The sequence below is a fragment of the Phyllostomus hastatus genome, unplaced genomic scaffold (assembly GCF_019186645.2).
Source record: "Phyllostomus hastatus isolate PE091 unplaced genomic scaffold, TTU_PhHast_1.1 phas_contig_80, whole genome shotgun sequence".
Taxonomy (NCBI): domain Eukaryota; kingdom Metazoa; phylum Chordata; class Mammalia; order Chiroptera; family Phyllostomidae; genus Phyllostomus; species Phyllostomus hastatus.
In genome coordinates, this window is record NW_025333960.1 from 17,326,667 (window position 1) to 17,342,245 (window position 15,579).

The 15,579-nt window shown below is 42.6% G+C and overlaps 1 protein-coding gene across 1 annotated transcript; it reads right to left on the reverse strand.

Moving 5' to 3' along the window:
* Positions 1-266: 266 nt before the first annotated feature.
* TYMS (thymidylate synthetase) lies at positions 267-9,197 on the reverse strand. Its single transcript, XM_045849682.1, has 7 exons — positions 8,889-9,197; positions 7,096-7,169; positions 5,974-6,148; positions 3,599-3,700; positions 2,707-2,882; positions 2,258-2,329; positions 267-880 (listed from the first exon to the last, which is right to left on the reverse strand). The coding sequence occupies exons 1-7, from the start codon at positions 9,094-9,096 to the stop codon at positions 743-745; spliced, it is 945 nt and encodes a 314-aa protein (XP_045705638.1). The 5' UTR covers positions 9,097-9,197; the 3' UTR covers positions 267-742.
* Between the last annotated feature and the right edge of the window lie 6,382 nt (positions 9,198-15,579).

Sequence of the window (15,579 nt, forward strand, 5' to 3'; positions counted from 1 at the left end):
GCAAAGTGCTATATCACAGACTGTCTTTTATAACCTTAAAAAAACCATTTATCTGAAATAATTTTTACTAATAAAATGTAGCTAGAATTAGATAAATCACAGAAAAAATTTAAAATATAGTTTAGTCAGCATTTCTAAAACACATGCTACTTTCTCAGCAGCATCCAAACAAGAATACAGCATGTTTATTTAAGAGGGTTCAATTCTTCTGTTTTAGGTAGGAACTGTGCAGAACGACAATAGAGAATTAAAAACAAAAACCCAGATGAATGCAGAACAATTCTTTATTATAACAATGTATAAAACAAATAAAATCGTATATATTGATAACCACACCAACTATACATTATGACTGATGTTTAGTTTGCTCAAATTTGAGGGAACAGCTTTAATTCTTGAAATCATTAACCTTCATACAAACATGGGATTGAAATGCACGTTCATGTTTTTGTTAGGAGTGTGTACATTTTTACTATTCTCATTTTATTCATAGTCTCAGCATTTGCATGTACCCTCACTGGGTTGTTAACGGAACTCAAGGCCCTTTGTCACTAACAGAACCAGCACAGGTATATTTGCCAGTGGCACCAGTCTTAATGAATAACTGACAGGTTAGCAACTGATCTTTCACCTAGTTTCTTCTTACTTTAGAGCAAAAAAAATTTCCAACAAAGCACCCAAACTAACAACTAACCCCTAAGAAGATTCACAGTGTCCTTTAAACAACTCCTTTAAAAGCACTCTAAACGGCCATTTCCATTTTAATAGTCGGATGAGGATTGTACCCTTCAATCTTAAAGTCTTCAGCCCTGAAGTCATCGATTGTCTCAACTTTTCGAAGGATTCTGAGCTTTGGGAAAGGCCTTGGTTCTCGCTGAAGCTAAAAACAACGTAAGTGGGGAGGTGGGCAAACAAGACAACCAAAATAAAGTTAAAAAGAAAAAAAAAGGAGTCATCTAAAAAAATAAAGATAAAAAACGATAAAAACATAAGACCATTATTTTGCTGTATCTAATTCTGCTTTAATTCTGCTCCCCATGTCCCTTCATGAAATAAGTACACAGCATTTTATCTACAGGGTGTAATATTGTAGATACCTTTTCCATGGTTATACAATACTGGAGCATAACTAAGCGATGCCCTCATACACATGCAGAGAGGAGGGTACTTTGTGGAATCATTCAGTGTCAGGAGCCTGGTGGCTCACCAAGTGTAAGTTCTTATGATTAATTGCTCTTGGTAAATTTATGAAGGATGGGACACAGTCTTTTACTTTTTATCTGTAATTGTTGGTAGGTACTCAGAATGGTTACGTGAGTCCCATAATCCCCAATCCAACAGTCCCTGGCAGAAAGGGCGAGGAAAGGTGACATCTGTTGACAACAGAAAGGGAGGCACAGTGGCAATGAGGGTATGGACACAGGTGTCCTTAAGTTATTCTGTCCAGCATGACAGGGACGGCCAGAGAGAAGCATCTGTAAGCCTTGAAGTCACCCTCCAAGTCAAAGCAGACCGATTTTCTCAAAGGAGTCTTCTAAGCCTGGACCTAACCTGGAAGGGCCTAAAATGTTTTTGGTTTGTAATTTTTTAAAAAAGATTTTAATTTAATTTTAGAGAGGAGAAGGGAGGGAGAAGAGGGGAGAGAAACATCAATGTATGGTTGCCTTTTGTGAGCCCCCTACTGGGTGCCTGGCTTGCAACTCAGGCATGTACCCTGACTGGGAATCGAACCAGTGACCCTTTGGTTCACAGGCAAGTACTCAATCCACTAAGCCACACCAGCCAGGGCTGGTTTGTCATTTTTATCTTGGGTCTCTTTATGCACAGATACTCATTTTATTGCTATTTCAAATCATTTGTTGGCTGCTACAATTTATGGATTTGAACAGATTTTTGAAAGTTCAGACCTAAATATTGTATTTAGCATAAAATTAAGGCAGAACATTTGCATTTAAATTCTCTAAGTAAAAATATGGTTGAATGCCACCTCTGGGAAGGTCCCAAATTCTCTGGTCTGAATGTGGCTCTCCCTCTCTGACACTGGTACTTAGTCCCCCATGGCACATGTCACATTAGGTGTCTTGGTTGCTGAGACATGTGTTTGCCTTGTCTCTGGCCACCTGCCACCCACCTGTCCCTAAACTGGGGCTCTGCAGTCAAAGCAGGTCACCTTATCTCTGTCATAGCACCAGGAAGAATCAACATTTTATCAAGAAACACAACCAATCTTCAAAGTGCGGTAAATAACAATTCTTACCTGCATTTTCAGCAGCTCAATGTGATTCAGGTAAATGTGCGCATCTCCCAAGGTGTGTACAAAGTCACCTGGCTGAATGGCATGGAAGGAAGCAAAACAGTAAGTGTTTTAGTTTTAATCCCTTTACAACACACCATCATATCATTTCAAAACACATTATATGGAGTAGGCCGACATCTCAAAGCTTTTCAGAAAGTAAAGAATTTAACCAGTGTTGCTTTTAAGAAAAGTTAACTCCTAAAAGTTATCTTGTATTATAAATAACCTATATAAACCTGTTCGTATAGACCACAAGGACAGGAAAGTTCCATGTAAAGTTACAAAGTGAGTCAGTTCATTTTTTATTTAAAACTAATAAGAATTCTGTGCAATTCAGTTTTTTCGTGTTAAAGAGTCCAAGAGCTCAGCACTTTAGACAAGCAACTACCCCCTTCCTAAGCATCGCCCACCTTTAGGCCAGTGAGGTGTGCGATCATGTAGGTGAGCAGGGAGTAGCTGGCGATGTTGAAGGGCACGCCCAGGCCCATGTCTCCTGACCTCTGGTACAGCTGGCAGGACAGCTCACCATTCACCACATAGAACTGGCAAAGGGCATGGCACGGAGGTAGGGCCATGGAAGGGAGATCTGAGGAGCCAGCATGGACAAAAATAAGGAGAGGCGGTTGTTTTAAAGAGCACAGCTATAAGCAAAGTAAAATAGGAGCGACGCACAAACCTACTCGTAAGTGGGGGGTCATGAGAAAGAGCCACTGGGCCATACTGACCCCTGTGACCCACCTTCCCCTCATGGCAAAAGCACACTGTTCCAATCCCAGGAATGGCACAAACCTGACAGGGACCTGTCCATTAGCAGGAGCTTTCTGTGATGTTTACAACTGAAGCAACACCCTCCCATCTGAGCTGAAATTAACTATTTGTGCTACCCTTACAGGAAGCATGAACTCATTTGCAGAGGCCGCAGGAAACTAGGGTGTTGGGAACACCCTTCTGTATTCCAAGTCTCTATAGTGTATGTAGATATTCCACTCAGAGTCTTTATTACACCATGGTAAAGTTTAATTTTAAAATACCATTGCTAAAAGTCTTAATATCAAGGTAAAGGGATCTGAAATGTCATCTGCCCCAATTTAAAATGTTAAAATCTTACAAGTATTTTTATAGGGAATCTGAGGGTGAAAATATGGCCAAGTGTGACGTGCCCAGGGTCACCCGAGGAGCCATGGGGCTGGATCAGTTCCCAGGACCCGTCTCCCGCAGGAGGCCCCCGCACAAGGCCTCCTTGCCTCCCCATGTGCTAATCATACAGTGAGGACATGAGAGGATGGCCAGGACGCTTTCCACCTTTTGGATTCCAAGCACACAGGATGATTCTTCTGTCATCAGGGTTGGTTTTGATTGTGTCAATCACCTTTTGCAGTTGGTCTACTCCTTGACCTGAATAATCTGTAGAATTACCAAAGAGAGAAAACGTGCACACATTTATCACAGCATCTCATGAGATGGCGTCACACGTTGTCTATCACACTGTCCTTCCACAGTTCCCTCTGGCTCATGGTTATAAGATAGCCAATGCACTCCATAAATTTCTTGGATCTCACTGGGTTATGTTTAATTTAAGGCCTGGTCTAGGCTCCTAGGTCTGTCTTCTAGAGCCATAACAAAGTCTATTTTTCTTCCTATATAAAAGTCCTTTAAATATTTGGTTGGTCATGGTGTCACCTCCTCTCCCTCCCCCATTTCAACACTTTCTTCCAGTGGTCCCCAGGAGACTTAGTCTCTACACCCGTCTACCATTTCTGTCATGCCCGATGGACATGCTCTTGTTTATCCATGTCCCACAGAAACTACTAGGCCTTAAATAGAACATACAGTTCCATACACATTAATGACTAACAGAGGACTGTGGATTCCTTTCTGTGACCTTGACAGCATCCTTCCAACAGTTGCATCTAAAATTACAATTTAGCAGGTAAATGCCAAGTCATCTGTAAATATCAGCAAACCCATATTATACCACTTTTGTACTTTTCTCCCATTTGTGGTCTCTGGACTTTAACTCCTGGCCTTCCTTCTAAAGCAGAACTGGAAGCTGAGAAGTACAGAATCTCACATTCTTCTCTGGTTAAATTTCCACTCATTGGTGTCACATTGTTCTAGTCCCGCAGTTCTTAATTTTTTTGGAGGAAAGCTGGACACAGTCAGTTCCGGAAAGGTAGTATCAAAGGTTTTAAAAAGATGAACTGTAATGGAACAGTTCTGTATCTCGACTTTGGTGGTGGCTACACACCATGTGCTAAAACTGCATACCCACATGTGCTAATGAATACACGTGAAACTGGAGAAATCTGATAAGCTCTTGTGGATTTTGCCCATGTCAATTTGTACAAGATGTTACCTTTGGGGTAAACTGGGTAAAAGGTACAGGGACTGCTCTGTACTTGAACTCCTAATTATTTAAAGATTAAAATTTAAATAAAAAGGACAAACACTCTTACTGAAGTCCAAAAGCTGAGCATTCATGCAATGTTAAACTGAGGCCATGATTTTATTAGGCCCCTTAAGCAACAATAGAGACTTGAACACTTGGCAGGATTTCAGGCACAATTTAGGCAGGGAAGCAGCTTCACAGCCTGAGGTGTCCTAGGACAGAGGTTGCAGACCATTTACTTACAGAAATAATTTGGCCCACACAACACTCCTTAAAGTTTACATAACATTAAATGTTCCATTTTAACCATTTTTAGGCTTGCAATCAGTGGCATGAAGTACATTCCCAATGTTGTACAACCATCACCAGCATCCACCTCCAGATCTTTTTCACCTCCCTAAACTGAAACTCCATACCTTTGAACATTAACCACCCCCCACCCCACCCCTGGCCACCACCATTCTATCTATCTCTATGAATTTGCCTAATACAGGTCTGCCCAGCACTTTAAAACTTAATGAAGTTGCCAACATTCAGATCTCAAGATTACACAGAAAATGCATATTTTAGGCTTTAATTGAAGAATTATGACAATGTCAGGCTGACATCTCTTTAGCTGGCTGGAGATGTGACTGTCTCCTTTGGATGATACTCATGCTCTCCAGGTGGAAGGTTTTTGCCCAGCCAGCAAACTGTCACCTCCTGCACACACCATGTATGCACACAGTCAGAGGGACACATCTGCTTTTGTAACCGGACTTAAGGATAAGTGGGACAAAGGGGCAAAGGACTTGGGCTGGATTCAGCAAATGGCACCACCAAGTGACAAGGGGAGGTGGACATCCATTAGTGAGATGTTTCATCTTTCTCCACCAGCAGGGTGGAGGGGAGATGGCAACACCAGAAATGGTTACCACATCAGTGCCACCTACAGTGTGAAGGGCCGCTCAGTGTTGAAAAGGGAGATCGAAGCCTCTGCAAGGCAATCTCTGGGTATTTAGTCCCCCTGATGAACTTCCCACCTTATTCCCTGACACAGCGACCAACTGTGTCATTATTTGCTAATGAAACACGGTACAGAAAGTGCCAAGCACCCAATGCTAATCACTGAGAGTGTGACCTGACCTCCACGAAGTGTAGTTGCAGTTCCCGAACCTGAACCAGCCTCTCACAACATTCAAGTTATGTATCAGCTCCCCAGACAGTGGCTTCTTATCCCCAACACTTCACTTGAAACCATGAAGCTATGAAGGGTGCTCAAATATCTGAGGCAGCACAGTCTCCTCACCTGAATCCATATCTTTGTATTCTGCCCCAAAATGCCTCCACTGAAAGCCATAAACTGGTCCTAAATCTCCCTCTTTTCTGCTAGAGAATCCCAGGCTGTCCAGGAAGTCACGGGACCCATTGGCATCCCAGATTTTCACTCCCCTGGCTGACAGTTCTTTAGCGTTCGTGGACCCCTGGAAGAGATGGGAGAGCAGAGCAGGTGAATTCACTCACCCAGCAGACTTTGGAACCATGTGGGCTCATCCACCAAGAGCCCCCACCAAGCTGCCAACAGGCATTCAATATATCCCTACGCAGCCTGTCCTTTTAAAAAAAATCCTCACCTGAAAATATGTTTATTGATTTGAGAGAGAAAGAGAGAGAGGAGAGAGAGGAGAGAGAGAGAGAGAGAAACATTGATTGGTTGTTTCCCATACATGCCCCTGCCGGGGATCAAACCCACAACCTTTCTGTGTACGGGACAATGCTCCAAACAACTGAGCCACCCAGCCAGGGCAGCCTGTCCTCTCTTTAAGCAGGCTGGTCCCAGCCCAAACTCTGGATGGCCTTCAGGCCAGTCTGATCCCTTCTCTGGAACGACCCCCCCCCAAAAAAACTTTTTTCCTGTTCCTTTCAACGAAATTTTCTAGACTACACACCTCCAAGTCCTTTAATTATTCCCACACCATCTAGTGGTTTCGTGTTTCTTAACCGAATGTGTTGTGTCCAAACATGATTCCCAAAACGAAATTAATGTTTCATGTGCAATCTGTTGGGAGTAACTTAGAGCTGGTATATACAATATTTCTAGTGATTGGCCTAATCAGCACTAGCTTTCCTGGCAAAATGGATGTCACATATCTTCTATGTGTTGTTATTGAATTACGTTTATCCCAACCTACACTTGCATAGTTGACTTGTTTTTGCCAAGACATGCCTCATGTTCATTTCTTTTATATTTCATCTTATTAGATTTGGCGCTTGTCATCCTAACCTGTATCCTGATTGTGCATCTAGGTCAGGGACAGACACCCACTGGCTTCTGGTATCTTCAGGTATGGTGTGCCATAGTGGGTACAAGCAAGACGACAGTCCCACACAACCTAGGCTCTGTGCCTGCTTTCTAACTTCCCTTCTTTACCTTGATAAACCACAACAGCTCCTCCAAAATACCCTTCCAGAACACACGTTTGGTTGTCAGCAGAGGAAATTCATCTGAAAAACAGTTTGCCATATAATTTCAAAATGGGAGAACAGCACATGCCATCCAACTTTCTCTGTGGAAGAAAATTTCCCCAGGACCTTAGGCCCGGGAGTGACCATAGGACCTACTGGAAAACTGCGACCCCTGCCAAGTGGGAGCCCTGGATCAGGGTGGAGCTCCCAGGCTGCAGGGCAAGTCTGCGACACAATTCACACTGAGACTGCCCTCCTGAGCCCCGCAACCACCAGACACACAAGTTCTACATGAGATGGGGACAGGGAAAGAGCACCATCCATTACCCTGCTGGCAAGACTCCTTCACAGAGGTGTGAAGACAACATATAAAGCATGCCTCCGGAAAGCCTGAAGACTCCCAGGGCTATTCCATGATTATCCTGCCAAAGAAAACTTGCTCAGGGGCCAGGGATAGTATATATAACGCTGGTCAAAACTGAAGAATAGTTTTTAAAGATCTACAAAGCAAATAACCTTTATGTTTCAGTTGTACCTAAACAGTAACTGTTTAAAGACTTCATATACATGATCCTATTTACTCTTCAAAACAATCCTCTCAGAGGCATCTTTGTGATCTCCATTTTACAGACACCAGGAATGAATACGGAAGTTTGCATCAAGAAATAGGAAAATAAGAATGTAAAAGCTTGTCTCTACTCAGCTGTATAGTTGATATCCATGTAACCAGGATAAAGTTTCCAAGCACCTAATTTTATCATTATTGCCTGAACATTATTTCCTCCACTCCAAGTACATGGGGAAGTTTAAGCCCAGAGAGGTTAACAAGTAACTTGCCCAAGGTCTAAAAATAGGAGGTGGAGTAAAAACTAGGTTAGTGGTTGATTGAAGGCCAACACTCCTAGAACTGCGGGAAGGTGGATCCTTCTCTGCTCAGCAAAACTCCCAGAGTTGTCCAAGGCAGTTCAGATCTTTTCCACTGCAGATGGGAACTTTCCATTTTCTAGAATGTGTGTGGGGTGCAGGGTTCACACCTGACCACAGCAAATCCGCTTTACTAATAGTGAGGGCCCCCCTTAAAACCACCCCCAGCAGTGTCAAGGATATGTGTCCGTGCACGGCCCCACTCTGCCACTTTGTCTCCTGAAAGCCTGACCCTAGCAACCCCCAAAAGACATTTCTTCCCAGGAGCCATCCCGTTTTAAAGGAAAAAACAAATAGTCACTTCTACTCGGACCATCGAGTTCTTGTTTCAAGGTTTAAGAGGAAAACTGGTTCGCGGGTCTAGAAAGGAAAAAAAAAAAAAAGGTCGGGAACCCCAAGTTCCCGCCCCTGCCTCTCAGTTCACTCTCTTCCCGCCGTCGTTATCGCGCGCACAAAAATTGGCTCCTAATCTGAAAAACTGCTAGACGGAAGGGCCAACACTGAAGAGGAGGGGCGATAACCGGGACAGATCCTCTCCCACCCTAGTTCGGGCAAACACTACAGGATCGTACCCGCTTTGGGGGAGACAACGGGGTGTTAAGTGCACAGGTCTTGGAGCCTGAAGGGCCTGCGTAGTTCTACCCCCCCAGCTCTCTCCCTCCGGTCCGTAAAACTCTACATAGATCAGCTCTCTAATTCATGCCTCAGTTCCGGCGTCTGGGAAGGGAGATTGGGACTAAACCTAGCCCGCGGCCCCCAGAGGTTTCCCAGCTGCAGCTCCAAGCCCACCAGGGCGCCCGCCCGCCAGCCCGTCCCCGGCAAGGCCGCTGTCACCTCTCAGGCTGTAGCGCGCCTGCAGGCCAAACACCGACAGGGTGCCGGTGCCGGTGCGGTCATCCTTTCGGAAGCCACTACGGAGGATATGCTCAATCTGCCCAAGGTACTGCAGTTCCCCGTGGGGCCGCGGCTCGGTGCCCTGCTCCTGTGAGGCGGGCGGCGACGGCGGGAGCAGCTGCGGCCGCTCGGGTCCGGAGGCTGGCATGTTGCTGGCGTGTCCGCAGGCACCCGAACAACGGTGCGCAGAACGTTAAGACCACTTCCGAGCGCCTTTTTTTCCCCGCCATCCTTTCAGCGACTCCGCCCCTTCCTGCCCCATAACCTCCGGTCTTTGCGCCGCGTAGCTCACGGAGCTCACGGGGTCCAAAACGGGCCTGGGTTTGGGAAAGCGCAAGCTTCCCAAAACGGCCGCATAAATGTAGCTCGATTTAAAAGTTGAGAACTTTAAGCCTAGAATGCAATCCGTATCTTGGTACATTGGCCGAGAAAGGCCGCTGTAGTTGGAAAGTCAGGATCGACCGCAATGTTCACTGATTAAAGAGAGTTTGGAACAGTCTGCAAGTATTGGTGAAATACATGAACAAACCCTCCTTATTTGAGCTGTTTTCTTAAAATGGGGGAGCATGCTAACAAGTGATTTGCATTTTCATTTCCTCCCTGAAGGCCCAGCTGGAGCAAGTGTAATAAAACAGCTTATTTACATAGTTAATGAAACCAGAAGTTCTTAAGTTTTTAATACAAAAATTGCAGTTTTAGGGAAATGTTTATAATGTAAATACGGTGGGTGGGCACTAGTTGATAATGAGTTTAAAATGTACTAATACAAAAGTACACACAAGTATAACGGTGCAGCCACGGTGGGGGTGCAAATAGGGATAAGAACTCAAGGTGTTCAGGAAATACTAGAGAAAAATATATGTATGATGTCCTCAATCCCCCACCTGTCTGAGCTGGGGGATGGGACATATGGAGTAGGGCCATTGAGAGCTGTTTTGTGCAGCAGCAGCATTGCATCTAACCTCTGGCATGGTCATTTAACTATCTATGACATTTAACTGGTTTCATAGCTATGTTAAATATCTGTGGCCAGGCTTTGAGCCAGGGGGATGGGAGTGACCTCAACCCTGGATGTAACTGGGAAGCAACCCGCGCCCCCCCACCCCCCACAGGGCGTGCATGAGAGCTTTGAGAAGATTGGCACCACACATGGGGCCATGCCTGCCTAGACTTGCTATGGCAGCCCAGTAAAGCTGGAAGGATACAGGAATGCTGGCATGTGTAACTGATTGTGGGAGGAGTCAGAAATGGGGCTGCAGAGTAACATGGGGTGGGGGGGAGGAATAGGGATTTAAACCCAGGTGTAGCAGCCATACCCAGGTCAGGACTAGGAGGCTTTGGAGGAGTTGGGACCACCTGGCTGTGACAGGAAGGGGGGCCACACAGCTTCAGGGACAGTGAGGACCACATGGCTATGGGGTGCTCTCTTTTGCCACGTGGCTTAGGCAGCAGGAGAGACTTTGGCTGAAACAAAAGGGGTAAAAGGACTCTTGCTGGTGGGCCATGAGAAAGTGCCACATGGCTTTGGATTAACTGGAGATCATAGAGGCTACACAGCTGATGGTGCTGGGAGCCTGAATCACAAACTTCTACTTCTTTTCCTGAGATACGGTACCCAAGACTGGGCGAAGGGAAGAAGGAAGGACTGTGTGTATTTGTAGGTATTCTAAAGAACTTTAGTATTTTAATGAAGACATTAAGTCATTACTCTAAGTCTATATAACTTTTAAATAAATAATGCCTTTACTTTTCACCAGTCTCTGGCATTGAGAGACATCTTTCCTCTTGCAGGGAGCAAAGTGAACCTACTATGGGGAGGGGAACTCCCAGAGAAAAAAGGGGGATCCTTTTGGTAATAATATATCATTCACCACCCGCATCTGTTCTGTAACACAAGCAGTCTTTAAATCAACAAGTGTTCATTGAGCACATAGTAGATGTTCAATAATTTATTGCTGTGTCTGGGGTTAGGCCGAATAAGATGTGGGCTCTGACACATTTTAAACACTATTTCTCACCATTCAGTAAAGTCAATGGTTTATCTTTGTTGTTTTTTTTGTTTGTAATCTCAACAAACAAAAATTTATTATCTGTGCAAGTATTACTGGAACTTGAATGCCAGGTTCTTGAGTCTCAGTGCCATAGAAATGAGCACTGAACTCAGTACAAGATCAAGCAGATAGAGTTTATTGGAAAGAGCTTGTGCACTAGGAAGTCTACCAGAAAAGAGAAGTGGAGCTCCCCAAGGGGTTCTTGTGGCTGGCTTACACAGGGGCCTTGGGTTGTGTGTAGGGGCTTGAGAATTCAGATGAGGTCAGTTGTCCCAAGATCCACAACAGGCGGCTGTTGATCCTGGGGTAGTTATAAGATGTTTTTCCGTGGTTAGAGGACCACCCAAAGGCCCTGTAAAATAATGCTTGCATAAACATTCTGGTTATCATTAAATTGACAAAATGACTATTTTGCAGAACAACATGTTAAGAATGATGTTATTATTATACATTCTTTCCTTTAAAGATGTGGTTAGGTTAATTTTAACTACAGAACTTTATTGAAAGTAGGGAGTCATAGGCCTCCAAGATGGAATTCTTTTAGTCAAGATGGAAGTCCAGTGAGTGTTACCCCTACATTGTCTCACAAGTTTCTGGATTCTTTTTGCTAAAGTGCACCTTTCAAACTCAATGTTACCATATTTAACAGGAAAACAGACTCTGGGAGGAGATAATATTTTTCACTGGCAGCTCTGACTAATCTGTTCAGCAAAAACAATGCTGCATGCCTTTTTGTGGCACAAAGCCTATACAACATAAATTGAACCTCAAAGACAATTTATAAAATACCTGGCCATTTAGGTTAATTGGAGAGAAAAAGAAACTGACCTAAGAACAGACTAAAGAATTGTTTCAGGGAACATTTCACAAGCCTCATAGTCGGAAAGCCCATTTTCTTGCTGTTTGGTTGTATGAGTGCCCACAGAGGCCACAGTACACTGAAATGCATCGGTTCACAGCAGGGTGTCCGACCCATGGCCCATGGGCCGCATACAGCCCAGGATGACCATGAATGCAGCCCAACACAAAACTGTAAATTTACTTAAAACCTTATTTAGTTTTATTACTAAGTTTTAATACTTAGATATGCACATTTTCTATGTTAGCGATCACAAACTTGGGACCTGCTCAACGATTTTAAAAGACTATAGAAAGGGCCACTGCATAATTAAGGTTATTTATGTGAGGGCTTTTTTCCTTATCTGGGGTGGCAGGTATCATGAAAATTATGCATGGACCTTTATTTTGTTCATCAGTTTTCCTTAGTGTTTGTGTATTTAATGTGTGACCCAAAACAACTCTTCTTATTCCAGTGTGGCCCAGAGATGCCAAAAGGTTGGACACCCCTGGCTGACAGGATAGCAGATATTTTCAGTGTATTTAACCCATCACAATACTAGGTTGGCCTTTCCTAGGTCAATGTAGATTCATTCTATTCCTCCTCTAGCATATTCACCACCCCAACCACATTATAGTTTTAAGAAGTTACCTGTATCTCCTTTGGAAATGATGGGCCTCCTGTGTTGTGTTGTACTGTTTGGATAAGGTAGGAGACAGTGGGCTGTCTCCAGATGTGTGGGCGTTCTTTTTGATGGTAGTTTGTGAAGAGACATGCTTGGCCAGAAAATCTAAACCCAGCAAACAGGCTTTATAGGAAAATGGGAACTCATATGGTCTGCCTAGCTTGAGCATGCCCCTAGGTGAAGGAAGCTAAACATGAAGGAACAGTCCTGGTGGGCCAGGAACTACAGAGCTCTTCGTTGCATGATATTGCCCTGCATGTTTTGGCAAGGTTTTAATATGTCTGTAGAAAGTCAACTAAACGCAGGTATTCACTCAACCCCACACCTACCAAAAAGTCTCTCCACACATTTTCAACCATGGGAGGATCTCAGGCTGAAAATATCGCAGATTGCCCAGTTACAAGTTACCTTCTGCGTCTATTAGCCTTTCGTTGTTTTGAGCTGAGTTTAATTGTTCCAGTGGAATATCGGTTGTACCCCAAGGTTAATCTCAAGTCATAAGAGTAGGCTCCCTGCTGACAAAGAGATTCCTCTTCCACTGCGGTACTTGGAGGGTCTTGCATTGATGATAATAGAGAATGGCTCCTTCCCTGGTAGCTGCTCCATAAATGTAGGGTAGAATGAATAATCTCAGGCAGCATGTCATTCATTTATTCATCCAATAAGTACTTATGTCAAGTGCCTACCACCTGTCAGCAAAGAACAGATGAGGTCCCCGGTTTCACAGAACTGATATTCTAGCAGAGGGGAACAATACATAAACACCCGCACAAAACACTCGCAGATAGTGACAGGTACTGTGATGGTTTCTAACTGTGGAAAGAGCTTCAGAGGGTACAGAGGGACTACTTAGGTCTCATCACCAGACCAGACCTTCCTGAGGAGGCCACCTTTGAGCTGAGACCTGAAAAGTGAGAATCCAGTAGGGGAATATCTGGAGAAAGAGCATTGCAACCTGGAGTGCATTGTGCCAGCAGATGTCCCAGCACTTAGGAAAATAAAAATGAAAAACAAGGGTGGTATTGATGCTCTGTTATTCTAGGAAGAAGTAATAATTATTAACTTATTAAGGGAATAGCTCCTTCTCATTAAAAGATCTATTTATATTAGAATTTTCTTTATGTTTAATAGTCATAAAAACTAGTAATAACTTTGTTATTTTAATCAATTATGTGCAAATAGTAATTACAATGGTGACTCAATCCAGCATGAATATGTGATACTTAGATCTTTGTGTCCCAGGAAACTTTTAATTTTTAAAATTTAAAAATATTTACATTTCATTGATCAACAAAAGATGTTCAAGCATAAAAATATATTACATTAGGATAAAGTTCTCTGAGGAAAGTAGAATGGAAATAAGAGTTTAAAGAGAAAATGTAATGAGATAAAATTTCTTACCGTTAAAGGAAAAACTTGGTTGTATATTTTTACATGAAAGATGCTGGGTATCAACTTGTCATATTTAGATTCCATTGGGTAGATTTTAAAGAGGGATGAAATAGTTTCATTTAAAAAATATTAATACTTCAAATACATGGGAAAATTAAAATTTGATATTGTTTCAATTTATATTGAAAAATGACATACAAGAGCCTATATAACTTTTTCAGGTTCTTTATAGGATGTATCAGAAGAAAAACACTTGAATGTTATTGCTTTAGGGATATCTTCCGCTTTTCTTTGCACGACAAACTCTCAAAAAGTGTTGATATAATTAGGTAAAGGAAAGCAGGAAATTAACATTTTTGAGAGTCAGGTAGTTCATAAGAGTGTTCTTTACATAGTCAAAGTTACTATTATTGATGGTTATTATGATTAAGTGTAGTTCTCACAACTACTTTATAAAACAAAAATTCTTACTTGAACTACTTTATAAAGTCACTGAGGTTTAGAGAGTGTCAACATAAGAAACATCCAAATCTGTAAGAACCTTTTTATGAGTTTATTTGAGCCAAACTGATGACAATTGCCAGGAACCTCAACGGATTGAGAAAATGCTTCAGAGAATGGCAGTTCTACATCTTTATGCATTACAATCAAAATAGAGGGCATAAGTGGTTACATGAAATCCATTGGTGATAGATCAGGGAGGCAGGAGAAAGCAAAGTGGGGAAACTTCTGGGATTGGGTAAAAAGTAAAATGGTAGACCACACTTCTTGTAAGTAGGTGGATACAGGATAGTTAAGAGTCAACAATTAACTCAGTAACAATGACGGGATTTGTGGTTTCCACGTTCCTGCTTTGTCTTGTATCTGTGCTTTGAGGTTTCCGGATAAAGGAAATTATTTTGACATTTTAAAGGAATGTTACCATAGATGCAAAAAGGCAATAGATGAGCTTAATTAAGGTAAATAAAGATTGACTTTTGTCAGGGAAGATTCTAGCCCAGGACATGATTACCTGCCATAAACGGCTTTTAGTTAATAAGTTTTCATTTCAGACCACCCTTTGTGGTTACTTTAGGGCCCTGAGTTAATCAGGCTTCCCTCAGTTTGTAAGGTTTAATATGTTGACCCTTTTCATCCACAATAGATTAAGGATCTTGTCCAGTCACACACCTAGAAAATACAGCAGTCAGGATTAAAATCCAGGTCAGCCTGCACGCTCAGGCATTTTACCACCTCGCTGCTTTGAATCTAATCTCTCCCTTTTCTCTTCACTCTACAAGTTTTTGATTGACTATACATTAGTTTCTCTTTACAACTTTTTGGCATCCTCTCTGACAAATGCATAAAATGTATGACTGAATAGGCTGTATTTATTTGAGATTTATTCTATATTAAGAAATCCAGGGCCCTATCAATAGTGCACTAGTTTTTTTATAGCCTCCAGTTATGATCGGAAAGGCTTTGTCTTTATTTGAAGTTGATTATATTGAATGGACCGTCTGTGAACTCTTTCTCTTACAAGCCTTTCTATCAAATAGCCCAAGACTAAGTTGAAAAATGCTTTAAAGGTTTTGAGTCCACTCTTTAATTATACTTCTTTTTATAATTTGAAATACTAATTATAAATATATCTTTCCCTGATATAATTCTTAGTGACGTGTATAC

What these genes read in the sequence shown, in the direction of transcription:
- TYMS (XM_045849682.1), bottom strand. Translation starts at nt 9,096, where the DNA reads ATGCCAGCCTCCGGACCCGAGCGGCCGCAGCTGCTCCCGCCGTCGCCG. An exon ending in GGCGCGCTACAGCCTGAGAG is followed by an intron (nt 7,170 to 8,888) that starts GTGACAGCGGCC and finishes ACTGTTTTTCAG; the next exon opens with ATGAATTTCCTCTGCTGACA. An exon ending in GTGTGCTTGGAATCCAAAAG is followed by an intron (nt 2,883 to 3,598) that starts GTGGAAAGCGTC and finishes CTGGCTCCTCAG; the next exon opens with ATCTCCCTTCCATGGCCCTA.